Here is a 27,947-nt window from a genome sequence, read left to right as displayed (position 1 = left end):
AATCCCTTTGGCATTTCATCAGCCATTTTTCATGTAGCTGAATGTAAAATTGGTGAGGTTGAGAAATTAGGGCTGGTTTTCAAGCATACTTTTTCATGAAACGTGGAAAACATACTTATGCCTAGAAAATAAGGGACGGTGATTTATGCTTCCTTGTGATGTAGAATGAACTTAGGTAATTAAAAAGCATCAGTATTATTCATATAAATACAGTTTATATGCAGCTTCTCATATGAAAACATGACCCTTCCCAGTTGACTTTTCCAGCAGCGTTACTCATCTGGCATAAAGTGGCTTACCAGACATTACAGATAACATAGATTTGCAACTTTTTTATACCCGTCACATTCTAATTTTTTGTTAAATTGACTTCATATTTGGAAGATCCTAATGAGCTGGTGTTGGTACAATGCAGAAAGTAATTAGTTGTCTTTCTATTTTTATAGGAATAACTAACACAAACCACATGTGATTCATATTCCCACTTACGCTTTGCATGCACCAGCACACATACAAGCAGGGAAGAACTGGGGGGGATTTTTTTGCCAAATAATAGTAGACACAGTGTAGGTCTCAACTTGTCTTTGCAACTTTACATCACAGCTTTGGATGCCACCTTTTCTTGGTCGCTCATCTTCAGACACCTTTGTTCTGGTTTTGTTTTCATGAATTTTGAAACAAGGGGCTAGCCCGTGTAGCAGCAAACACTGCAGTTACCCACAGCTGGTACCGCGGGCAACGGTACCAACGAGTACCGACTCCAAATTTATGTCCCGGTGTTGAGCCTGTGCATGAATTCCCCCACGTCTTACATGGGCCAAGTACTTGCCAGCCCTTTCACTGCACTTTTATGTCTGTGAGACTTCTCTTCTGTCTTTGCCAGACATCACTAAATTACTCAGAAGTGATCCAGATGGATTAAGGTAGAGTGACCATCAGACACTCAGATTATGTGATCGCATAAGATGTCTTTTCCTAAGAAACCAAGCTAAAATTGAGCTATCTGATACTATTTTTGTGGGAACATAGTTCACATTGCTATTCTGTTAGTAATTTACAGATTTTTTGAATTTGTTTTACTGTGCAGATCGTGGGGAAGATGATTCTTACGGGGTTTTCAGCTTTGGCACCTTAGAATCTAAATGTTTGGAACATCTGTTTTACATACCCATTTAGGAGATTTGGAATAGAAGAATATGTGTTTACTGCTTGTTTTTCTTCATTTAATTATTTGTAATTATGTAATAATCAAAAGTATAATTTTAAATAATTCTTTAGAGGTAATAAAAGTTCAACTTAATGAAATAACTTAATTGCATGAACTAACAGTTATTGACAGAAATGTTTAAAGGTACTGGGTAATTTTAATTTCAAGTTTCTTTTTGGCTTCTCTTCATAAGACTCTTACTGGGTATAAAGTAGAATTGGTAATACTGTGAGTTGCGCTTCTGCTTTTCTTTTGCTTTCATTTGAGTTTGAAGCTTTTGTAGGCATGCAATTTATTTATTTTTAATCCCTCCCACCCCTAAGTTCTCACACAGAAATGAAATTTGTTACAGTTCTGTGCTCTCATATGAGACACTGCAGATGATGTGCTGTCCTCCCATCACTCCCATGCCATTGCTCCTGATGTTATCAGGAGTAAAAATTCTTCCTGGCATCCATGTGAGTGTGGTGTAGTGATGTAGTGATGTCCTCCTGACAGGCAAATATGTGTTTCTGGTAACTGTTTTGTGTGTGCAACACAGGGATATAGCAGAGAGAGATCAGCTGTCAAGACATCATTAGGATGCCTTGAATACCTCATTAAACTCTCAGATGGTCATTATGTGCTTCAAGCCAACTCCTCTCAGGGTTGTTCCTCGAAAGATTTGCGTGACGGTGTATTACAATGAAGGTGATTTTTTTTTATTTTTTTTTTTCCCCCAACAACTGAAAATTCGGATACGGGCAAAACCCCTGAAAATAGGGATGTTTTGTTTCTCCAATTACGGATGAGATTCAGTGTGAAATACGCATTTCTCTACCTCTCTCTAGGGGAGGAAAGTAGCTGAGGGGTAACAGTGAGGTGTGCTGCTGCTACTCTTGTTTATATTGTCAATAATAAATAGTATATTTCCCAGTTTGAGTTTCCCTTTCAGGTAGCTAAAAGCTCATTTGGCTGATGTTGTATCTACAAAAAGGTTTGACTTTTTTTTCCTCTCTGTTTTTCTTTTCTCTTTCTTTTTTATTTTCTCTTTTTCTTCCCTTCCCCCCCCCCCCCCCCCACCCCCCCCACCTTTCTGAACAGGCTGCAGTACTCTCTCTCTCCGAAAAAGACTTCGATGCAACCATTGCTAGAGGGATCACCTTTATTAAATTCTATGCTCCATGGTAAGTTGTTTGCACCTGTGCTTGTTCAGGATTATTGCAGTTCTCAGCTGTTGGTGCATTAGCTGCTGTAAGTCTTTGAGCTGTGCGTAGTACTGTATTTGTTGTCTGGATTTAAAACATGAATTAACTGAAGAACGCGTGTGTTGGGAAAAGGTACAGCAAAAAAGCTCAAACTGTTATAGCTTTCCTGGGACTCCCCTCTGTGAAAAGGCTGATAGAGAAGCTTTACTGCGTCAGCCTCCAGGTAATGCTGGGCAACAAGGAGAGTGAAGCTTTTGCCACAGACTTAGCAAGCTGCTATCCCTTGAGTAGGGTAAGGTGAGGGTACCAAATTGCCAGTCTTCAGAAAGCAGAGCACGCTGGCCTTTGGGCCCGATCCTGCCACAGCCAGCCTCTCTTGGAAGCCTAATCTGAGCACTTGGGAATTGGTACAGACTGTAGAACTATGAATAATTGGCTGTTACTCTTCAAATAACTGACAAAAACCTAATTTGCACAAGTGACAATTTTGAGATGTTCTCAAGAGTATATTCCGTGCAGTATGTTCTCATAGTGACCCAAGGCAGACTGTGCATAGACACCCAATGGAAAGCACTGGGTGGGGAAATAATGTCCCATTACTGGCAAATCCAGCAGAGCCTGGGACCCGAGCTGGGGTAAGACCTCAGTATTACGAACTCATAGGACAAATACTTCCCCCCTGTTCTTACTGTTAAGAGACAAAAAAGAAGGTTTTGCATTTTTATCTCGGATTTATAGGCTTCATCTTACTTGTGCGTGGACTGAATTTAATGAAAATTGCATGCCATCTTTCTCACCCAGGGCCCAGTCTCTTAGCCAACAGAAGGGAGCCTAGTGTAGGGGGAAGGATTAAAATTAAGTTGTATTTCACTGTGTGAAAGATACATTTCATCACTAGCCATCCCATTAATGCAGTATCTAAAATATAAAAAGATATTGGGGGGGGGCAGTAAAAGGTTACCATTACAAAGCCACACAAACAAATGCAACTCCTATTTAAATGTGCTCAGGAGTATCAAAATATTGCAGCTTAACTCTGACAGCAGGCATGAATGTGTTTCTTATTGTAGGCAAGAAGTACTAGGGAAAGTTTCATTTTACATAATCTCAATGATGCAGTCTTTTCCAGTGTCGTCACCTTTTTTACCGCAGTTTGGTTTGCTGCTTGAGAGCCACTTCTATGCTCTCTTACGTCTGAAAGATCTGCTTTTGGATGTGGGCAAGGATCTGCCACCGCAGTGTTAAGCAATACCCAGCCCGTACACGTGCACACCCCTTCACATTTACTGCTGCTCTTTCTTCACTCCCTTTATCCTCTCTGTGCACTGCGAGGGACTGAGCTTCAATGTGCCTGTGCTGCCACGCCGCCACCAGCAGAACTGGCTGGTAAATTCAGTTTACACCTACGCACAAAGCAGCTCCGAGTCTGATTTCTGAACCCCAGGGGTTGTTGGCATATGTAGGAGTTCATTATCTGAGAAACTTTTTCTGGAAAAGTTTGAGATAAAGAAACGGTCCCTTTTGAATTAACTTTTCTTAATAATATTGGACTTTAAGCATCTGCTCATCTCATGAGATTCTAATGGGTGTGCTGCTGCATCTCACAGATCGGATCGTTGTGGGATGGCAGGCTGAGAAATGGTGGTTCAGGATGCAGAGTGAAGTTTTTAAACCAGCCTGTGCTCCCTGGCTGCGATGTTCAGAAAGCCACCGTTTAGGAAAATACTTCCTATATTTACGTAGCTGGTATCCTAGTTTTAGCTCCGAAAGTCAGACTCATATATACAGTGGTAGAGCTCTGCGTATAAATGACCTTTTTCTCTTCCAAGTGGATTAACTTATGTAGGGCTCGGCAAACAATATTATGTTGCTTGCTAGTTATGTCTTTCAGTTAGTTTTGGGTAAATATTAATGTTAACTTGAATAGTAAGCATAAAATCATCCTGGTTTAGTAGCGTTTGTGCATGGTCAGAAATGCTTTTATACTGTCACTGTGTATTAACAAGGTGGTTTAAATATACAGTGGCTTGCATTAAGAAAACTTTTGCTGAGACATCTTTCATTATTTTTGTAAATGCCCTGATCCAGCCTTGAGGCAATTATGGGGCTGTTTTAATAACCCAATTAAGGTGCAGCTGGGTTAGAACAGAATGAGCAATGCAGTTTTAAAGTCTGAAGTGCTTTGGGAATTCTTCTTGAAGGCAGTAAGAAGTTCAACTTACGAACTTGGCTAAGCCAAGTTCAAAATATAAACAAAATTAATACTTTACTGTACATTGGTCAGGGAGGGCGTTAGGAACTGGAAGAAATTTATTAGGGAAATTAAAATCTCGTTTAAATAATTAAACTCAGGCTATGTAACTGGCATATGCTACCTGAAGACTTAATTTTCACTACAGATGTCCTATGCCTTACTTAAACCGTGTTTGCTTCTAAGCGATCTTTTTTTCCCCTGCATTTAAATATTCTCTGTGCTCATCTTTATTTGGCTTCATACTCCTTTGTAGGGTAAAATGTTCAGTGTACTGACGTCCAGAATACCATTCCAGATGAGGCTAACAAAGGCCAGAAACTACTTCAGTGCTTAACTTACTTAAAATCACTCGTTTTCTTCTCTCATTTACTGACATTAGAGTACAAGGGAGTTGCAGGGCCAAATCATCAGGGGATAGGACAGGCAGCTAGTTAAACTTACAGCTATTGCAGCAAGGCAGCAGAGATAAACTGGAAGGTGTATCTGCTAAACAAATCTCTGTCTTTTGTTTCTAGGTGTGGTCACTGTAAGAACTTGGCTCCAACTTGGGAAAACCTTGCCAAAGAGCAATTTCCAGGTTTGACTGATGTCAAAATAGCAGAAGTAGACTGCACCGTGGAACGTAACGTCTGCAACAGATTTTCGGTAAGTGTGAAAGGTCCGAGGTGAACGGCACAGTATTGTGTACCCAACGTGAAGGGGCTCCAGGGTGCAGCCGAGCTGGCTGCTGTGTGGCGGGTGCCTGGTGACAGCGCAGCTGTGTCCCCCCTTAGCCAGAAAGGGGTAGGTAGAGCAGCACCTGGTGACACCCTTTATTTCCTGACCTGTTTGTTCAGACTGTCGTTCTCATTATTGGATAAAGCTGAAGAAGTCCCTAATTTTAAGACTCCTCCCTATGTGAAAGCACCAACGCAGTCTGGTGGTAGCTGAGGCAAAGTTCTGTTCTGGGGGTGCGGGGGGCACAAAAAAAAGTTTTTGGTGCTGGTAGGCAGACAGCCGAAGGCAGAGCTGGAGCTGCCGTTCCAAGAGCCTAGAGGAACACGTATTATCTCATTTGCTTACAAATGTTCGGAAATGGCAGGTTGGCATTAGAAGTTCTGTTGTGGTGTTTGGGTTTGGTTTGTTGGTTTTTTTTTAAAAAAAATTACGACGACTTATTATTGTTCTAGAGGAGTTTGGTGGCTTTTCAGAGTCAGGTAAAGACAAGCGAAGGATACCAGTGAGTTTGGACGTTAGTAACAAGTTTCTTTTCTCTGTGTGTGTGTGCATGTCTTTTGAAGGTACGTGGTTATCCTACACTTCTGCTTTTCCGAGGTGGAAAGAAAGTCAGTGAACACAATGGAACAAGAGACCTTGAATCACTGCATAGTTTTGTCTTGCGTCAGGCAAGGGATGAATTGTAATAAAAGTCTGGATGCTCTGTCCCTGGCTGTCTTTGTACAGTAGCTGAGGGATTTCAATCATTGCTAATTTTCAAACAGTGTATTTGGGGGTGGGGGTGGGGACTGGGGCATTTTTTTGTTTGTTTTTAGGAAATTGAATGTACTAAACATTGGCATCTTCCCTCTGTGTGTGTGTTAAAGACATGCTACCCTGTGTGTGAAGGAAAACTAACAAGTAGTTACTGTGCAAACTGAGAATATTTTCAGCATTGGTAGTATTACTGCATTCCCACATTCCCACGATGAAGTGTAAATGGTTTCCTTTGAGACTAAAATACATTAAGAAAACCAGCTTAAGGGCACCAGTAGAATATTTTTGTCTTCAGGTTAGATTTGGTTAAAAAGTAATCCTTACAAACTGCCCACCATTGCTAGAAAAGTAAAAGCTACAGCTGTGAGTCACTTCTGCCTCTACAACTGTACTTGAACCCTATTTGTCTTAATATAGCTGCTCATTAAGAAATGGAAAGTCACGGGAGGTTGAAAACACACACACCTTTGGAAGATACCAGGCTGGTTGTTTCCTGTTAATCCTCTCGGCATGGGAGGTCTAGCCATAATGGAAGTGATGGTACTGTAACACGTGCCTGAACATTACCGATGCCATAGCGTACGTGTGTCACGTGGATTTTCATAGGCTGCTTCCGTCCAGCTCCAGGGGAGCGACTGTGCTCTACTTCCATAGAGCCAACGTGGCCAGGCGCTATTATAACTGCTCCGTTAATATTAAACGATCAGTTAAGACTTCAGAGCTGATGACGTGTTTCCTACCCTCGCCTGAATCCAGACTTTGTGCTGACCTGCTCCTTATTCCAAGTACTGGGAGAACAATGAGTAGTACAATCTTTAATTATTTTTTTCCATTCAGCTGTTCTACAGTAGTGTAAAATAGTTCCCCATGCTTCTTGAGCCTTAACTTTTTTCCAAGGTGTAAGCGTTGATAAGTTTGAATGCTAGGACCATGCACTCTGTGGTGCCTTGGATTATAATATGGATCTATTCTTTGGTGCATAAGATGTTCCATGTTAGACACAACTGAAAGCCAAAGAATTTACACTGCAGAGACTGTCACGATACAAAGACGACAGCAAACTGAGGACTGAATTCTGCCGTCTCATGTGCATAGAAACTCATGGAATGAGGATGGTGACAGGCTAATTTGACTAATTTGTCAAGATGCTGATTTTTGTCCATCATATGGAGTTGGTTGTTGTTTTTGTTTTTTTTTTTTTAAAAAAAAAGGTAAAACAGCAATGAACTTTTAAATCGGTGAATTTCTCCTGGTACTTCACTTCACTGTCTGTCCAGAACTTTTGGTTCTGTTCAATTGAAAAATGTGTCATGGTGAAAAAGCCACAGTGAAAGCTAAGTGTTGTACTGGCAGATGTATTAGGTCGATGTATATACTTCTGCCTTAAAGGAAGCCTTTATTATTACATTTTTAACAACTTTCTAGTGAAGCACAATCTCATGGGTTTCTTGTATAAAATCAAAGTGGTACAATTGTTTACACTGAGACTTTTCTAAATAAAAAACTTTTTAAAAAAGCAGTCTTTCTATAAATGGTACAGAACAATGAATATACAGTGACAAGTGCAATAAATTATAGCTTGTATTTACAAGAAGCCTTTTAAATGCAAGAATTAGAGGTAAGTGCATTTAATACAAGTTTAATATGGATCAAAACAATTTGCTATTAGCTTCTGCTAGACAAACCGTGGCTACAGTGTGAATGTATCCTTTATATCAGTTTGTTAGTTGCGTGAATTGAATGGGAAAGGTTGGCCAAAGACTTGCGTATCTTGTTGGCATTCTGTCTTCCTGTAAATAAATTGTCCCACTAGAGAATGAATGGCCCCTAAACTTTTACGTCTGAATTACAGCTGTAGAAGCATCCCGACTTCCTTCCTGGGCAAGCGGTAGTAGAGGAGGCAGCTCCGCATGGGCAGTGGAAGGAAGTTGCGTAAGAACAAGTGTGTGAAGTTCTATTGCTCAGTCAAATAGTGAATGGGAGAGACCAGCCAGGGCCCGAGTTCACACTAGTGTTTCTCACACAGGGTGCAGCCAAGCCCTTGTACACCTGCAGGATCAGACTTAAACTGTGCTTGGACAATAAGAGCCCTGAAGCATTTGCTTTGGCACAATTTAAGATGCTTACTGCCATGGCAGATTTCAGGAGGAGACGAACAGTCTAGGTGTAGTAACTGGTCCTTCTAGACAAAAGGCAATTCCTCGCCTTAAGAATTACCTTGTACAAGATGTATGCTCTGAGTCTTTACTCTAGCTTCCCTGTCTCTCCCCTTGCCTTCCCCTCCACAAAAAAACTCACTTGTTTTGGGTGTTGGGTGCCCATCTGGTAAAACTGTAGCACACATCCAAGCAACTGATGAAAGCCAAACTGCTATGCGAGATTAAGACCATCCCAGCCAAATAAAGCGTGTGTGGGCATATCGCTGCTTTGTGCACCCCGGCTCTGCAGAGCTGAGCAGCCGCTATGGCGCAGGGTCAGTCCACGCACCCCAGCGTGTGGTCCCCACACCCCTTCCTCCCACAAGGCACATACGTGGTATTCTAAAAGGTGGTTCATCGTGTTGTTTTTTTTTTTTCCCTCCAAGGTCAGGTAGTTCATGAAAGCACGGAAGGTAGTATGAAAGTTCATGGTAGAATCACAGAGTCCATGTGAAGACTGTTCGTCAGTGACATCCACAAGCTCTTACTACCATATTCCTGTATTTCTTCAAGATTACGTTAGAATTATCATCGAAATAAAGAACAGATATGGCATTTAGTTTGGTAGGTGCACAGCATGGTTTGGGAACATAATCGGGATTCATAAGATGAACCTGTTTGTCAAAAAGAAAACACAACTGAGACAATGGTAACTCGTTTACAAATTCACCTATTGCTTTGGCACCGAGTTTTCTGCAGACTTACCAGAGTTTGTACAATGGCATGATTGGTTGCGTTCATATGGGCGTTGAGTGGGAATGAGCACTCCCCATCGCAGTAGTTGGCTGCATAGCCCTTTGGAGCGATGATCCAGTCCTTTTTAAGAAACAAACAGAACGTGATTCAAATTAAAAAGCTGCCAACTTGTACAGACAACTGCATGCAATTAAAAGCAGCTGAAAATTTTCCACTAACTTTTTTTCTTGAGGGTGAAAAATATGTTTCACTGAAACTGTTAGGGTTTGGTGGGTTGGGGTTTTTTTTTGTGAGCCGTGACTTTTCCATGGACACACAGATTTTAATGTCCAAAGAACGGTGCATATCTATGCACAGCTTAACTGCCATGAACTACTAAAAGACTTATTCCTAGAACTCTTGCTGGGGATTGTGGTTTGGATGACTTTATGTTCCAATGTTTCCTGCAGGTTCGGCCCTCTGGCTGAACCACCTTTCCTAGGTTGAGTCACAGCCTTAGCTGGTGTCCCCTCTGGGAGAAAATCATTTATGTGTGTGTGTGTGTGCACAAACACACACACACACTTCAACCAGGGAGCTCCAGAACAGGAATATAAAACACTGGTGGTGTGCTTTGCAGACAGTCTACCTTATACACACTTATGCTGGGACGCCAGTCTGCTAAGGCCACTGTGGGAAGCTTTAGCTGCAGAACAGCTTCTTAACTCAGCCAGACTCCTACAAGAGGGGCAGGACAGCCAGCCTGGGCTGTATGTGCAAGCAGGTGGCCCCAGTGCCAATCTGAGTGCCACGCTACGGAAGAAGGTGACTCTTCACCAAAAGGCTAATAAAAAAATTACAGCTTCTCTCCTACTGACACGAAAGAGCCAAAGGTAAATTAAAAGCATCACCAATTAGCAGGAGCTATTCTGCCTCCCTTAGTGTGAGGCTCTGCAGGCAGATGTACTGGTATGCTTCACAGGCACGTAATTCTTAAGATGATTTCCCCTTTACCTGACCATGACCTGGGTTACCTTGAATTTCGCTACAGCAGGCTTGAGCAGCCAGAGACTGTTGCTGCAGCTTTGCTAGCCCAGTTTGCTGATTGCTAATGTGGGGATACCTGGGCGCAGCAAAACCACCCCTTCATTTTACCGAATAGCTCACCCATAATTTGCTCCTGGTAAACTCAGTGGCTTTTCATAAGACAGTCACTCTCCTGCTACAGAAGCCAGTACAGACCGTGTCGTTAAATTTGTGGTTTAATGCAGTATAAAGGAAACACTCTGCTAAATAAAATTGATGCTAAAAATATGGATGTTCTGAAGGAGATAGCAGTGCCCAGCAACTACAGAGGGCTGCTGCCCTGCCTCCATCATCTCCCTACAAACAGGATCTGGATTCTGACTCCTGGAAAGAGCCCTGCTGCCCTGTGGCCTTCCTCTGGCATCATCTTACCTTTCTGTAACTAGAAAGATGAAGGCAGTGCCTTCAAGACTGTGAACATCACAATTGGAATACGCTTCCTGCATGGAAGCAGGGCAAGTGAGCTAAGGAAGAGGTGGAAAGATTGCACAAGTGAAAAAGAAAAGCCACTAACAAGTTTACTGGGGAACGGAGTCAGCATGCAGCCAGTTGTGGCTCATGGGCTGGAGCTGACATAAGCTACAAAAAAATGCTGCTGCCCCATCAGCTGGGAGAGGACTTTCATGTGCAGCGTATTCCAGAAACAGCGGGTGCAGCCCTGGCATCCTGAATTATAATCTGGTAAAAACATTAATGGACAGAAATGGGACCTCCCTCACTAAAGTGCTGAACAAAAGAATAAAACCAGAAATTTAACAAGGAGAAGATGAGGGTACTCTTTGAAACTTGATGTTTGATGACACTACGGGTTGGTCCTAAGTAATTTACTCTAAGCAACTCTCTAGCCTCATGGTGTTACAACTAAACCTAGTCTTCCATCCACCTAGAGCAGCCAGTGCTAATTCTGGGGCAGGGGTGGAGAATTTCAACACAATGGCCGAGGTTAAAATTAGGCTGATCACTGGAAAAAAAAAAAAGATTTGGTTAAAATCACTGCTTAAATCAGATGTTTTACCTTATCATTAGAGGTACACAGATATGAGCCCTTGCCCGTACTGTGACTCCAATGAGTGACAGAGAATGACTGTATAGTTGAATCTCATAAAAGTATCAAGCTTCCTCTGGATCTTATCAAATGTCACAAGTATCAATATTTATTTGCCCTTCCCTGTGACTGGTTTTAGTGAGGAGGAACAAGGGACATTTTAAAGCATAATGGCAGCCTCGAGTGGAATTACCGTGACACTGTTTAGATAACATTTCATAACAAAATGTCTCGTTTACCCAGAGAGAAACATCACACACCTGCCATCCCAAGTCTTGGAAGCTAACATAAAGTTCATGCTTTCTGCACGCTGTTTTTAAATCACTGCTGTTGTAATCTGTTAAAAGAAAAAGAACAGAACAGGAATTTAGAAAGTAAAACAGGCAGAGCATCGCTGGAGGGCACAGCTGGCCAGATGCATGCATGCTGCAGCCTCAGAAGCAAGAAACAACGATGGCAAGCTCCCTCAGTAGCCAAAAGGATAAGGGTGTTGAGGGGCATCCAAAGGAGGGATGAAGCTTTTAAGATGCCTGTGGAAATGGAGGCACCCAAGTAACAGTTCAGCTGCCTTTGACAAGCGGTGCTTGTAAAGCACCTCCACTAAAATGACTTCTTAAAAATAAATCTACTTCTTCAGCCCAGCACAGGCTACATCCCTGCTGGGTGCTCAAACTCACCCTGCTCCCTTGGCCAGTTTCCTGCGTGCGCTGCCCTAGGTGGTAAGCTTAAAACACGTAACGCCGAGAGAACTGCAACACTGGGAAGGTTACTCATTGCCTTGTGTCCCTGGAAGCCCTTAAACAGCTAGGACATCCCATATGCAGTGAAGCCATGTCCCCATCCCTTTCTGCTCCTTACCCCCAGCCTGCCCCAGCCATCACACATGGCTCCATGCACCACCTCCAACAGCCAAGCTCTGAACAAGTTCTGCCTTCCCATAACCCGCTTATCTGCAGATGACACAGGATTTGACACTGTCTCACCGTTAACGTGCTCCGTAGTGCCAATCCTGCCCAGAAGAGTGGGGGCACTGGCTGCAAAGCCCTGACCAGAGACCTTTCCCCTTGCTGCGACGCAATGTACGAGGATGTTTCAGCCACGCAGGGGCTGCTCCCGATGGCCCTACAAAATGCAGCTTTTGACAGCGAGTGGAATTTCCCATTTATATTTGGAAAGAGAGGCAGCTCTGCATGCGAACACCTGGAACCGCAGCGAGCGGAGGAGCTGGGCCATGACAGAGGGGCCTTTCACCCTCGGGTGGCTGCACAAATCCAGCCTTGATGGGTGGTGGCTGGTTTTGTCACACCTCAGGCAGCTGCCGGACCCCAGCGCAGCAGCCACAGAAACCACCTTTGCAGAGGGGCCGCTTGGCCACCGGCTGCGGCCGCCGAACCCGCGCTTCACACCTGACGGGAAGCACAAGAGGAAGAGATAGTGGCAATTCAGCTGAGCGACGTGGGAGCCCGGGTCCCCATCCATGCAGTGACACTTGTGCACTTCTCCCGGAGCTGGACCCAGACTGGCCGTGTTTTCCTCTGGTGCCTTACCCACACAGCGGGCCCCTCTCCTCTCCCACCCCTCATTTGCAAGTAAAGGCATTTCTATCCGCAGGCAGATGCCACGTGCTGATGTGCCTGCCTCCTGCTGCCCCGGACCTTTGGGGTAACCAGCGCCTCAGCACCCCAAACACAGCTTGAAAGGCACCCTCCCAGCTTAGCATTCCCCAAATGCGGCAGCTGGGATAAAAAAAATATTTTTAGTGACTTTTTCCTTGGCTCTGAATAAGCCTTTCTTCCCACCACCCCACCACCCCCACCCCCCTCAGTTTGGGAACTACAAATGCAAATATTTATTCAGAAGAAAAACTATAATACTAAAAGCACATCCAACTGACATTAAGGGCAGCACAGCATTACAGCTGGGTACAGTTAACACCAAGGTCTGAAAAAACCCTACACCTCAAATCCAGCCTCCAAACCACCAAAGATTATAGAGAGTTGTTTTTAGAAGCAGTGTGGGTTTAAAACTTTTAAGGATTGCATTTCAGACTTTCAATAGCTTCACTTCAATCACAAATTTAATCAGGTGAGCAGAGCTGGTTAACAGCCTGCTGCAGCATAAACATTCGCTCTCAGGCACCCTTGGTAGCAAGCACGGAGGCGAGCCTCTATTCAAGCTTTCCATTTTCAAACCAGACATACCCAGTAGAAACCAGGGTGTGGTGGGTTTTTTTCAGATGAAGCTTTTTGGTCTCTGGCTCAGCCCAGGAGCAAATTTCTAGCATGAGATGTTGCTAAATGATCTGGTCGTAACAATGGAAAAATATGAGCAGAAGATACTTCTAGTGATCAAAGGCTTTCGTTTAAGTACCTGACAACACAACTTCATTGTTCTTCAATGGGAAATACATTGTTTGCTTAGGGGAAAACCATCTGTATTGGATAGGGAGTTGCAGTGGAGTTGCTCTATTCACAACCGAGTGGGCAGAATGATGCTATGTTCCAAATCCAGCTACAACTTACCCAAATCGGCTACAGGAAAGGGGAGAAGGCAAGGGAGGCAGAGAAAACAGGAGTGGGAAGGAAGGCTGCGAGCAATCACAAGTTTAAGAAAACACAGAGTCAAAAAAAAAAAAAAAAAAAAAAAGGAGCTGCTTAACAAGCTACACGAAGCAGAACATGTTATGAACGTGTCCTCTCTCACACTGCCTGAAATTGGCCCCCAAGACTGTGCCTCAGCTCACTGGTTGGAGTCACCCGAGTCACACTCCGCACTGAGCGGGGGCTACTCTCCACCCCAGGTAGACACAGACGGCTCTACCTCCTCACTCGCCCAAACGTGGCCTTTGCTTTCTTAAATGTCAACATATTAAAACATCCCTTCTCCCAGGATTCGCACTCTCCCCTGCGTAATGCTCACCCCAAGCTCCCCCGCCCTCTCTTGTTACGTTTGCCCACCGTGTCTGCTTTACGGAATCTACTTCAGCCCTGCTTTAGGGATCTTACAATCTTTATCAACCCTTAGCACTGGCTTTCTGAATTGGGAAAAACCCCGCAGCAACACAGATACGCCTAACAACTACCCGTTCCCTACAGCCTGGGGCTTGGCACATGCCCTAGAGCCATGTCCATTGAACATACATCCAGTTATGGGCCTGAAAAAAGAAGAACCCGCGCAGTAAAGGGGTTTTGGTGGCAAGCTAAAGCTCAGAGCTACTCGAGGGGACCTCCACGACACATTTTCTTCAAAGCCTGGAAAGCAGTACCAGCTACCCCGGTTCAGCATGCTCAGCTGTTTTAGCCTGAATTGCCGTTGTAGGTAGCTCGCAGTGTAGCTGCCACAAGGCAACAGGATACGTGTCCCTTCCCACCAGCCCTGCAGCAGGAGCCAGGAGAGCCGAGAGGAGGCAGTCTCCAGCGGAGGGATGCTGCAAACAACTGCCGTGAGGCCAGCTTACACTGGCACGATGTGATTTGCAAGGATTGTTTGCCAGAGACGTCCAAAATCTCTGTGAGTTTAGGGAGCTGCTTTGGGAGCTCCTATAGGCTCATTGTGGATTTAGCAAAATCGTCTCTTTTCCCCCGCCCCGAATGTACCAATTCAGAAACACTAGCTTGGCATTTACAAGACACTGCACTGAATCATCCTGCAAACTATTTTGTCTAAAACAGATTTTAAAAAACCCCAAACCCCTAGTTCTGCACTTAAAAATAACTTTCAGGGCAGTGCAGTTAAAACAGCACAGTTAAGACAGCTTGTCTCTGCGGGCTTGTTTGCACTGAACGCTGTCTGCCTTCACCAGAACCCAAGCCTGACTTTCTGCGAGCACAGATGTTTCTCTTAAGACTGGACGCTGGCATGTGTGTTGCTCAAAGGGGAGAGAGAATAGCCTGACCCTAATGGTCTTCCTCCTACAGATACTTCTGCACCCACCTTAGATTTCCTATAACCTCTCCCACGTTAAGTGCTGGCAAAGAATATCTAAATATTTACTGAGGTTGATACGTCTGAGAACACCCTTGCTGCTCCCAAGGTGCCAGCTTACCAAACTCCACACGGTAATTAATCGCTTTTGTGATTCAAAATAGCTTTGACAGAGGTCTCCAAGGCCAGCCCCCTTCTTCTTGGTGTTTGACTTTTTGGTGATTTGTCCGGATAAAGCTGGTGTAAACTGATCACGCAGTTAATAACAGCCCACTTCACATGAAAGAGATCTGCTTGGGTGGGAAGAAGGGGAGATACTGGGCTGACGTGGACCCACATGTTGAAGGCACAGACAGAAATGCCGGCCACGCCACTCGGATGCTCTGCTAAAGGGAAGATTGACTGTGAGATAACAATGTTTATTAACAAGACCCTTGCCACCATGAAAGCATTCGGCCTTATTTGCCTTCAGTGTTTGTGCATGCTGTCCTTTGTGGTATTTGGTTCCCCTACATGTCAGAAATCTGGCTGGTGCTGTGGATGTCTGCTGGATGAAAAGGCCACTTGGAGGGCCCCTCCATTTCTCATGAGCACCTCACACCTGTGCTGAATGCCCTGGAGTGCCTAAAGAGAAGGACACAGCAAGGGGTGTTGCGTGAGTTTCACTTAGAGCAGCAAATGCAGCCTGAAGTCAGATGTTTAAACGCAACTCACGCCATAAGGAGGGGCTGACAGGAACGCCTGTGCCTGAAGGCTGGCTCGCAGAAGAGGAGGGTAATGGCCCCTGGGCAAGGAGATAGCCCCATACAGAAACCGTAACCCACAGAGGAGCGGGCTGGATGGCAGTAAAGTCCTTAGGCTCGAGGGTCACCACCTGTTACACTGGAGTGTCCTCATCTCTTCATGTTAGCTAGAGGGTCAGACTGGAGTCTGAGAGTACGAGCCAAACCCACCGCAAGACACGGCTGAGCGAGGCCTCCAGATCTTGCAGAGAAACACCTGTGCGCTCCTCCCATCCACCTGGCTCCCCCCTGTCCTGGGCCAGAGCTGGTGTATGATTTTCTGCCTCAACAGATGAAAATACATCATTTTCTCCATGCTCATCCTCCTTCTGCAGAAGAACAGAGTTTGGCTACAGGAACGCATTGACGCAGGACTCTATGTCAAAGCAGTTTATAACCACGGGGGTTACTCAGTTCTGCTTTATATAAGCCAGTTATAATAATTACATGTTTATAATCAGGGAAATGAGCATTCCTGGCAAAAAAATACAGACCATTGAGATTCTTATGCCACAGCCACAACCTTAGGATCTGAGCAGTTGGTACTGACTGCAGGACAACTGCACATCGAAGGGAGCACAGCGGGGTCTCAGTCCCACACATAGCAGCATGCCTTCCCGTAACCCCCCGCCTCACCAGATCCAGTACCAGCCCAGCAGCACACTTCATGTGCTCTGAACTGCAGGACTTGAAATGCTTTCCATACTTAGTTAGTAAATGGGGCCTTTTTAAACACACTGCCCCAACCTAACTCACAGCATCTTTTGGGAAAGTGGTTCATTTTTGGATTGAAGAAAGAAAACCCTGTGTATTCACTAATGTAGAGGAAGGAAGGTTCAATCTACAAAAAAACATAAACATCAGCCAGCTGCCTTGCTATCCAGGAGAGAAACTGCCCTTCAGCCCTGACAGGCAGCAGCAATCCTGTCTTGGGGGAAGAGCACAGACCAAAAACCTGAGAAGATGTAAGGTACAGCAAGAAACAAAGACGTGCAAGCAGGGAGCTGCATGGGAGGGGACCACAGCATCCTGTTTCTGGACCCAAAGTGGGTCCAGACGCATCAGGGTACCCTCAGAAGATCAGGGCAGCCTTCAGGGTAACCCCTAGGCTCACCTCCTGCTTCATCTTGGGGTGAATGCCTCCCCAGCCCTGCCATGCATCATCAGGGCATGGATGTAGGAACATACACAACTGAAAAGAAAAAAACCCTGTGATTTCTTTAATGCTAAAAATGCTTATCGGTCATTGGTGCCTCCTGGGCTATTAAATCAACCACTTCTTAAGGAGAACAGAGTCTGAGAGTGTCACACTTAGAAAGGAAAATAAGCTGATGTAGGCTCTCTTTTCTAAACACAGAAACCAACCAAACATACATCTTAACTTTAAATTCCCCTCCTTTCCCCTGCCTTAAATCCACAGAGGCCCAACTATACCTTGTTGACTACTGAACTGCCAAATTCCAGGTTTTAAATTAAAGCTGCCTTTGAGCTAGAAGAGCTCAAAAAAGCCCTTGAGACCACAGAATGACCAGCTATTTTTTCCGTTTTTGTCATTTTATAATTTTACGACCTGATGTGTGGTGTAGTCAAGAAAGCAGCAACGTAAAAATGGCCCTTTTTGCCCAATATATCTGCTCCCTCTGGACCTTTGAGTCACATTGCCTGATTTAATAGTAGTGAAAATTTGTTTTTAGCACTGCAAAGCTTGTGGAGCTAGGCAGAAATTTGGAGCCTATTCTGACTCTGCTACCAGCACCACAAAACAGCAACGCAGCAAGTAACTTTCCCAAAGTGCTGTCAATGGATTAAAAAATTGGCCTTTGTGATAAAGGGAGCACAGCAGTTGAGCCCACCTGTGGGGGAGAATTGCATGTTGCCTGCGTAACAGTTGGGCTTATTGCTTATAGTGCCCAGATGAATAAACTACCTATGCCCTTGGCAAGCCCATCACATGGGAAAGTAACCCAGTGAGCAGCCATGATGCCTGTCTTTCAAACTGCAGCTTGAAGACCCCAAGGAAAACCAGGACCAAAGCGAGTCTCAGCAATTGGGACCAACAGATGACCCACCTGTGGAGCTGGCAGAGGGCTCTCACACCAGATTAGATGATAACTACTCCAGCAATGCCACACTGGCACTGGCCAGCCTCCCTCAGGGACATCAGGCTGTAGGACCAAGTCACTCCTCCTGCCCTTAAAATCCGTGAAGTGACACTTCACACCCAGCTGAGTCCGGCACTTGCATGGCATAGCATGGGAACCCACAGCCGCAACGCAGTGTGCACCACGAGGACATACAACAGCCATTAGTGGCCAACTGCTGCTGGCACGCACTAGCCCAAAGGGCAAGTCCGTTCACCACATCAGGCTGGAACAACAGGGCTGCATCAGCATATAGCCATGCCCAAAGCCTGGCCACCAGACCTGGAGGGGCTCCCAGCCTGCCTCTGGCTCCTTGCAGGCTCTCAGTGCCACGGCCAGCATGGGGCCACCTTGGGTGCAGCGTGGCCACAACCTGAGCGTGCAAGAGCAGGGGACCTGCCTATGGATTCACACTGGTTAAGTTTCAGCAGCGCTGGCTCATCTCCCCAGCCCATCTCATCTGGAAATAGACTACAAAATACAGCCACCTCTCTTCCTTGGGGTATACTCATTTCTAGACACAGGAAAAGCAGGGATCCTATTGGAAATGAAGGGGGCAGCATAATCAAATTAATCAAGTAACTTGGAATGGGCTGAAATGTTTGAGAGGAAAGAAGGTACTCAGTGAAGGAAGGGCTTGTAGCACTGTGATGCAGGGAAGAGTGGCAGGAAAACACAGAAAAGACTCAGAAGACAGGACACTCAATTCTTGATAAAATCCCAGAGTTATTGTCCTGTCCCACCAGCCCACAAGAGCAGTCACAAAGCTGCTGTATGACACCTGCAACATGCAGTATTTCCACAGCAAACAGGCCAGCCTCTTTGCCTGCCTGGATATGCGCTTTGTGTACACACTTGCTTTCTCACAAGGAGAGAAAAAAAAAAGGGATCTTGTGCTGTTCTATCAGGGTTTTTCCAAAGGAAACCAAAAGGACTCTGCTGAAAATGCATAATATGTGCATACCACAAATCTCAGCATACACAGATATGGAATCTTTAAAATGCTGCATTTCACATGGCATAATTCTAGGCAAATACTGCGTAGCAAGCAACCTACAAGCACAAGAGCTGGGGTTATAATGCTTCATCCCTCTGAATTCAATGTCTGGACTCCACTCTGGATTCAAGAGAACTTCCTGTAAGTCTCATTATGCGAGACCCTCTCTTCCATCCCATTGCAGATGGAACCTGTTCCCCCAAGGAAGAGCACACCACCTCACATCTCCCTTCTTGCTTCTGCACTCCACAGCAAATAGAAACATCACATGAAGTCGTCCCAGCTTGTGTTGCATGATTACCTGTGTTGTTTGATTACCTGTGATACTAGACACCCTGGAAACATCCTGAGCCTGGGTGGAGCGGTTTCGACTCTGCTGCCTGCGCCTGCTCGTTGCTGATCTAGTGGTCCGTACGTGAACTTCGCTCACTTTGAAGAAGGCCACCATGAAAGGCTGTTTGTCATAAGGGCCATCTCGGCCTATAAGGCCTGCTTCTCTAGGATTTACACTGAAACCTTCAAATCAAACACAAAAATGAGTGTCAGAGAAATGGTGCAATTGGATTACTCCTTCCAGCATCGTGGCATCCCCATAAGCAGTGTTTCCTTTTTTTTTGCTCACACTCTTCTTCTTTAATCACTAAACATTCCCCTCCTGCCACCATGACCTGTAGACACTTTTACAACAGCAGCCCATCCATCCTAGACAAGAGGCTCCACCACAGCACCTGGCTCTTTGGTACCCCTATGGCATCTCTACGCCGGTTTAGGCATTGAAGAGGTATACAGATATGTATATAAAACACAAAGCCCACATGTGTCATGAAATTAGTTCTGCTGCCCACGAAACACAAGAGGCAGAGCCAGGATTAGGAGATTCCTAGGGAAAGCAGATAGCAAAGAGATAGCATGCTTTTGTCAGGAGCACAGGGATGGGCTCAGCCCATTTGGGGAGGTGGAGGCTGGCACTAACATTTCCTCAGGGAGAACAGTGGACAGCCCCTCTGGTCTCACTTGACCCGAGAGGTGTACCAAACTCCAGCAGGAAGGGATAAGAAGAAAATATAAGGTTGGAGATGGGTTCCTACAGAGGACAGATGTCACTGTCATCTTTTTGGTCATCTTCTGCCTTTCCTTTCCTTTCCCACTGCTTATCTTCCAACACTCATTTTCATGCTCTTTTGCAGTGCCTTCCCTTCTTCTCCACCTTTCACGGTTTCTGTGGGCTGTGAAATGCTACCATTGCAGCCGCCCACAGAGGGACCAGTCCCACCCAGTAACTGGATCGTTTCTCTAGCGCAGGGTTCCCACCCCAGCTTTGATGAGATCTGAGTAGCGACGGCAGCCACAGCAGTCAGGAGGGCTGCCATAAGCCCACACGGGGAGGTGCATACCCATATACTTGCCCTCTTCTCTTCCTCTCACCCCTAAACCTCACCCCACCTGGCATCCTAGCTCCATGCCCCATTCCGCCTCCAACCCAGGAACTGGGACCCTATCTCTGCCTGCCTCCACCAGCTCACCCTGGTACCGTTCAGAAACATCTGACTTCACCCATGGGGAACGACACGTCCATCGTGGGACAGCCAAGAAGTGACAGCCCTCAAACTATGCTCTCAGATTCCTTGCTCATGGTGTTGGCTACAGCTGCCTACAAGGGCAGGGTGCTTACCCCCCACATCACAACTGGACTCTTAGTATCACTTCTAGACAGCATCCAAGAGACTCGTAAGGTGACGCGCATCAACTGGCCTGTAACCTACCATCCCGCGTCACCACGCTCAGCTGCAGTCCCATGTTGTGCTGAGGGTTCATCACCCACATGTTACTGGTGGCAGTGACATCAAACTCCAGCCAGCCCTCCTCTGAGGCCCACACCGCCCGTGTGTCCAGCAGGAACAGGTCAGAGGCCCTGCAGGAAAAGCGTAATGACAAGATGGTGATGTCTGGAATTTTCTCCCCTGGCTTTTGCTGTTACAGAGACAAAACCTGAAATCGTTAAAACTGATGTTAATAGCTAGGAAAAGAAACAATGCCCCAAATCTGCCTGTTTGTATCCAGAGCTTTGCCTTGAGATGCACATGCTTACAAAGCACAAACCTTACAACAATTTTTTTTTTTCCTAATTTTCTAGGCCGGAGGAAAGCAATCCTACTCCTCAGGTCTGCCTGTTGCTCCACTGGCAAGGGATAGTAAGGCACGCTTCTGGCCTTCAGGCACCTGAAGGCTGTAATGCTAGCCCTGGCAGGACAGCGGTCAAACCTCCAGGCATTCAATGGCTTTTGCCAAAGGGGTCTCATGCTTTCAGCCCATCTTCTACAACACAAACCTACACAACTGACCAAAATAACAATCAACTAATAGGCCAAGCATCAAACAGTGAAGGAAAATGAATGTCCAAAGGCCTCTAATAGCATTTTTCTGAGGCTTATCAGCAGGGATTTGAGCACCTTGTCCCAAGGCTGTTGGTACTGGGTCTCCTTCATGAGCTTCAGCTTCAAATGCTATCGTCTGTACCTTCTTTTGCAGCATCAAATGTCCACCAAAACTTAATTCAATTAAATGAGCTGAAGAAGCATCTATGGAGATCCCATGTATATTTTCTCACTGTATTGTAGGCATAACTTTCCCGTGCAAGACAGTTACAATTTCTATCCTTAACCTGTGGCCATCATCACTAAATGGATATCATGCAGCTGTGTCAATCCCATCGTCATCTGTCTTTCCCCCCTGGATTTTTTTTCTAACAATACCTTAACGGAAATGAGAAAACAGAATACCTGTCCCTTCCACCTATCAAAGGTTAACTTCAGAAAAAAACATTTTGATTGAGTTACATTTTATTTTTGGCCAACTGCTATGTCATACTGCCCAGCAGCTTGGTTTGCATGAGATCACACATGGAAAAATAAGCACTTAAGTATATTAGGGCTCCTAGTGTGGCTATTTTTATAGCATGGAGGCTTTCCTGTGCCTCGCTGGTAGCCGCACACTCTGTGGTTGACTCAACAGTCTTTCCCACAGGAGTCTTTGCCACCACTCCTCCAACGGGAAAAGGGTTCAGGAACAACTCTGACCTTCACCTCCAACAGCAGTGAGTGGCTGAGGCTGGCCAGCTGCTACATGTTTTGGAAACCTTAAGGTTGAAAGATTTGGGCTTTCCCAGGCAGGGTATATAAACTGAAGTGTTGCTTAAAGGAGACCGCAAACAGCAGCTGCAGCTGAGACCACTCCTCGCCTCTCCAAGTTTAAGAGAGGAATGAATTGCTAGATCATTCCCACCTCTGACTTACACATTGGTCCTCTCCAATGCTTGAAATGGACTATATCTGAAAGGGTGTTTTCCTAGCACCCGTCCTGACCTTCCCTCTCACACCAACTGCTTTCTGATCTCCTGTCCCACCTCCCTTTCTCTCAGTGCCATACTCTCCCCAGCACTCACACACTCCACACAATGTCCCACTGGAGCCTCCAGACTAGAGAAACTTTGGCATGATGTCCCTCCAAAACCAAACATGTCTGGCTGCAGGGCTGCTGGGAACTCTGTAGGAGCAAACCCTCATGAACACTCAACCACATGGGCATAGTCAGTTCTACAAAAACATGAAGAGGAGGCTCAGAGCCTATATTCCCATTGCCTTGCACTTTGGGAAGATGCTTGGGCATCAGAGCTGTAAAGCCTGAAAGGACCACATGGCATCATTTAGCCAATTCCCCTGAACTCCAGACAGGATCAACTACAACCACATCACTCCTGAAAGATGTTTACCTGACACGATCTTCAGCCTTACGAACTCCACCAATCTTTCCAGGAAATTGAATGGGTTTCACCAGAAGTATTCTCTTTTTTTTTGGTGCCTTTCTCCATAATATCTAACTTAAATGCCACAACTATCTCCCCTTCTTATTAAAACAACATCTTCAGTCTTTCCTTGCAAGCCATGTTTTATCGACTTTGACTATTTTCATTGCTCTTTATAGACCCAACTCGGATCAAGATCTCACTGATGCCGAGTACAGCAGAAGGATCATCTTGATGAGTCTCACAGACTATGCCTCTACTCACACATCTTGGAATACGATTTTGGCTTATTCACAAAACTCTCACTGTTAACTCATGTTCACCTTGTGATCCACTATAATCCTTAGATTCATGCTGCTGAACCGCAAAGGGCCCAGCCACTTCCTACGGTGTATTTATATCACTCATTTTTCATGTCCGAATGCAATTCTTCTTTCTACAAAATCACACTTTTTTCCCCCAGATTGAACCTCCACCATTATTAGATTACTTTAAATATGGACTTGCCTTCCAGTGGGTCTCCCTCATCTTGGTGTCCTCCACAAATGTAATAAGCAAACTGCCTGACCATGGTACAATTCTACCAAACAAGAATGCTCCACATTATCCCAGTATGTCACACTCACTTTGGAAAGATTTCAATTCCTTTGTAAAATGCAGAAAAAATGGACAACTGGGCTTTCCAATCTAGTTAACTCTGCAAAATGTCTCATACAGGACTGGTTTTTAATCAGCTCTGCTATTCAACTGACTTTTGCATTATTCGACCAGATGAAGCCAACAGTGAAGACTCACCCCAGCAATATTGTACATCACAGTAGTAATGCTAGCAGGTAACATTCTAATACTTTCTGGCCTAAGCCTCTTCCCAATTAATGTTTGTCACCCAAACCCCACCAGCCTGCACAAAACTGCAAAACATTTCTAAGTAACTTTGGTTTTGACAAGAAGGTTTTAAAAAAATATTCGTCACCTATTTCCAAAGACAAAATTAGGGGACATAAAAAAAGCTCCCAATTACTTAACTGAGAGTCTTTAACCGCTCCTTTTTTTTTTTTTTTTTAATACAAATGTTTTATGTCCTTCCTCCTTTAAGAAAATTACCTCAGATTTGGCCAAGCAGTAAATATTTGAAAATTGCTGCCCACATGGGCTCAACAAAGACCCAGAGCTTAGCAACAAAATCCTCTGGACTTTTTGTATGCAGTGAACATACTTCCCCCTCCTTTCCCCCTTGGTAAACCAAATACCAGGTGTTACCTGAGGGGAATCTGCTCTTCCCTACAGCCACATGGCTGAGAAGAAATGTCCTTGCTACTCCTGCAAAAAAAGCCGTACGATGTCTGATTTGGAAGAGATACTGGGAGGTGTCCCAGGCTGATCCCAGGTAGAAGAGAAGGAATATCTAAATAGATGGGGAAGGGTGAAGGATTTGCTGCCAGTCATGGGGGACACATGGTCATGAAGGACTAGACGGAGACACCCTGCATAAAAGGAAAAAATCTGCAGAGAAAACTAAGTAGAAAGTACCCATGGCCATCACACCTCTGTGAATCAGGCCCATTACTCCCGCCTCGGCATCCCCCTGCTCCTAGAAGTAGTTGGGAAACTACCGGCATCTTCCTGGACCTATGGCTCACAGAGGGCTACAGCCTGCTGCTGCTGCCATCTGCAGCAACACAGCTGCCAACAAACGTGGTGACATCAGTGGTGCGAGTCTCACACTGCCAGTTTTGCCCCCATGTTCACAGGGAAACACAGCCACACGACTGGAACTCCCCCACATCCCCAGTTCTGCTTTCTGAAGACCATCGAAAACAAATTTATTCCATTCCTCTCCCACTAGGGCTGCAAAAGAAAGATGGGAAGCATGAGAGCTAAAGCTTATTTAGCCTTATTACCACACCTGATGCTGGACTGTTGCCTGATTTTGGCAGGGACCGTTTTTGCCATCATTGTTTGCTTAGCAGGTCCACACTCTATGGCCTGACCTGTTGCAAAAGTTGGAGCTCCCACGGCAGAAGAGCAGGGGATTCCTGTGAGCCAAAGGGCGGTGCTGGAGAAAGGGAAAAAAACATCTGAAAGTGGCAACCAAACCTAGCAGAGACAGTTGGCCCTCACCAGTATATGCATCGGCTCATCTGCACGATGAGAACAATGCCACCAGCTTTGCCTTATAGCCATGTCAAAAAAAGAAATAGTTTAGGAAGCAGTCTGAAACCACGCTGAAGAGGGCTATGCACAAGCAGATGCAGGCCCACAGTCAAAGTAAAATCTGAAGAGTGGACAAGAAGGTGAGAAACGGATCATATACGGAGCAAGTCGCATGTAACAGAGTATTGAATGTCTAGTCATTAAGTGACGGCATTGATCCTGTGCAGTGAGGCGGGCAGTGGCCTTCCAAGAGAAAGCACGCAACCGTGTTTGCGGTCACATTAATGGAACAGCATTTGAGAATAACAGAGGCAAGACGGGGCCTGATGGAGACAGGAAGGGAGCATGAAGAACAGTAAAAACTAGAAAAAGAAAGGCTGGAAGAAATGCACGAGCCAGCGTTGTAGAGCAGAGAGGACGGAACATCTGCTCTCAGCACAGGCTGAACAAAGCGAGTCAGTCCAGAGGTTTCACACCCAAGCAACCCCACATGTCAAGGACAGCACAGGACCTCTGGCACCTGCACAGCAGAACTTTCAAATTCAGGGTAGAGAAGATAAAATTTCATCACCAAAACAGGCAATTTCTTAACATCCTCTCTGCCTAAACCTGCCTCTGGGGTTTTTTATACAGCTACAGTCATGTCATTGTCACTATGGCCTGACACTCATATTTATTTTCAGCATGTTTAACCATCTGGATGAGTTCCGTTAATGATTTCCATAAAGCTGCTGCAGGCATAATATGTATTAACTTAAATTATTAAAGGGAAGCAAGTGAACAGGAGAAACCGAAGTAATGAGCTGAAACAACTTTCCTGAGACAAGAGAGGACCTAAAATGAGAAGATGGAAGTTAGAGATTCCCAATTCGGCAAGCCCCAAGAAATAAATGGGAGTGTTTCCATGGCTTTCAGAAGATTCTGGAGGAGGACGGAGAAGCAAAGGTCAACAGAGCAATCACAAGTGGCTGCAATAAACAGAAAGAATGTACACAGTTTACCAGAGAAATATGGCCTGTGTAATTCAGAAGGCAGGATTTAGCTCCAGTGTCCTCAGAGAGCAAGCTGATTTGTTAGATATAAATATCAAATATAGCTACTATTCTTAACACCGGCATCCCAACCACGTACTCAGGGCATTTATAGGAGAAACAGCTTGCATTTAATTTCAGTGCTTTCCCCCTGTAAGATAAACAGTTTGTTAACTGAAACCTCTGCGTAAACCTTTCAACGAAATGTCTCTGGGTGTTAATTCTCTTTAATTGAACATTAATTAGATTAGAATTTAGTCAAATTAGTAACCAGGTCAAGTGGTTACTGTTAGTTACTATACTTAGTGAAATGTTCACATTAAAATAATTTCTCTGTTCTGGGTACACATTACAACATGGAACTTTGCTACAGGAAAAACACCAAAGCCATAAAAAGCTAAATTTAAAGAAGCATCTGTTGAACTAGGTTTTTCACTTTCCCACCCTCCCTGGCCTTTTTTCCCCGACCTGGCAGAAGTTTTACCAGGGAGACAGTGAGAACAAACAGAAATCTCACCTTCAAAATGACCAAGTTAAAGGTCTCTTATTTTAATTACACATCTCAGAACAACATTTTTGGCCCAACTTCAAAGCCTGCAATTACCCAGGTGTTTAAAGGATTGTTACGCATCAACAGCCATTTACCAAAGCATTAATTATTATAAGTCTCTAAAACTTTCCTCAGCTGAACCTTTTTGTTTACTTTTCTTCAAAGACAAGTTGACATAATAGTCTAGACTGCCTAGCAGCAGTTTCTCAAAAGGGAATTTTGCACAGAAGTGTGTGGGATTTACATTTTAATTAACGCACTTTCTAAATACTCTTCTGCGTACCTCAGGATGTGACTCTGTAGCCTGCACTGACATCAACCTTCTGTAAAAATTATCCTGCATATAACAAACTAGCAAGGTTATTTGCTCTTATCCAATAATGATGGACTAGTAATTATACTCACAACTGACTCAGTCTTACAGAGTTGACCAGAGCTCCACATAGATGTAACTTTGAAATCATAGCCTTTTCAAAGCTGTACATCCACCACCTTGCAGCAGATGCAAACACTACTTTGCGTTTAGAAGTGTTGATTACTTAAAGAACAGACTGTATGCAGAGCTCGCACAGCATGAGGTACTGCCAACAGATGCAATACAAAACCTTAACAACTTGGTGTGTCTAAATGACCGTTACTGCAAAATTTAAAAGCACTGTACAAAATTTAATCAGTGCTCACTCATACAGACAGCCTCAGGCAGGGGGATGCCAGCACCTGGAACGAGCTGCCATGGAAAGCAAAGGCAATCTCTATCATGTGCTAAGAAGTAAGGCTCAGTTTAACAGTCTTGAAGAAGCTATACCATCTGTGGGCCAGAGGACCAGGAGAGATGTGCACATCCTGTAAGAGCTCCTTAGAAACACGGAAGGAAATACCAAGAGGTGTCAACCTACAAATGAAGTTACCTCCAAGGTGAAGTCGAAGACCAGCAATGGGGCACTAATTTGCAGGGACTGGCAGCCAGTGGAGGAAAAAGCATAGAATGGAGATGCTGGGACACTCTGGAGGGGGTGTTCAGTTCAGCACAGGGAGAAGAGAGCCATCCTGGACATATTCAGACATGGGGACACACCAGAAGGGACAGGTATGCTCAACCTCACACCACTACCACTCTGCCTGATAGGAGCTCCACTGTGCTGAAAAGGCTGTCCTGTCTATCACTGCAGGCAGCAAAGTCTGCAGGGGCAGGGGGTTAAGTCTTGTAGACTCACTGGAAGAGCAGCAGGATGAAAGCTGGTGTCAAGGCTGCATCTGGCAGAGGGGAAGATCAGAGCCTAGAGCTAGAGGATGTGGTCTCCCCATGCCAAGACTGCAGGAAGCTCAGCCTACAGGTCCGTGATAATCCCCAGCAAAGCAAACACTGGTATCTGAATGCAAAGGTGTCCCCCCCACACCCAGCTCAAGGTCTTGAGATTCACAGCTCTGAGGAATGAAAATT

General features: G+C 45.1%; 2 protein-coding genes across 4 annotated transcripts in view; one reads left to right on the top strand and one right to left on the bottom strand.

Annotated features, from left to right (window-relative positions):
• The window catches only part of TXNDC5 (thioredoxin domain containing 5), a 44,181-nt gene extending 36,863 nt beyond the window's left edge, over nucleotides 1-7,318 (top strand). For all 3 annotated transcript variants that reach the window (XM_080380728.1, XM_080380729.1, XM_080380727.1), the window contains exons 8-10: nucleotides 2,291-2,373; nucleotides 5,164-5,293; nucleotides 5,929-7,318. In XM_080380728.1, the coding sequence (XP_080236854.1) occupies nucleotides 2,291-2,373; nucleotides 5,164-5,293; nucleotides 5,929-6,051 (336 nt within the window). In that variant the 3' untranslated portion in view covers nucleotides 6,052-7,318. The remainder of the gene's footprint in view (nucleotides 1-2,290; nucleotides 2,374-5,163; nucleotides 5,294-5,928) is intronic.
• The window catches only part of BMP6 (bone morphogenetic protein 6), a 99,464-nt gene continuing 78,820 nt past the window's right edge, over nucleotides 7,304-27,947 (bottom strand). The window contains exons 3-7 of the mRNA XM_080380732.1: nucleotides 20,733-20,881; nucleotides 19,288-19,485; nucleotides 11,386-11,462; nucleotides 9,025-9,135; nucleotides 7,304-8,933 (exon numbers count right to left, since the gene is read on the bottom strand). Coding sequence (XP_080236858.1) covers nucleotides 8,784-8,933; nucleotides 9,025-9,135; nucleotides 11,386-11,462; nucleotides 19,288-19,485; nucleotides 20,733-20,881 — 685 coding nt within the window. The 3' untranslated portion in view covers nucleotides 7,304-8,783. The remainder of the gene's footprint in view (nucleotides 8,934-9,024; nucleotides 9,136-11,385; nucleotides 11,463-19,287; nucleotides 19,486-20,732; nucleotides 20,882-27,947) is intronic.

Source organism: Falco punctatus (genome assembly GCF_963210335.1).
Source record: "Falco punctatus genome assembly, chromosome: 3".
NCBI lineage: Eukaryota > Metazoa > Chordata > Aves > Falconiformes > Falconidae > Falco > Falco punctatus.
This window is presented reverse-complemented; position numbering and strand designations above follow the sequence as displayed.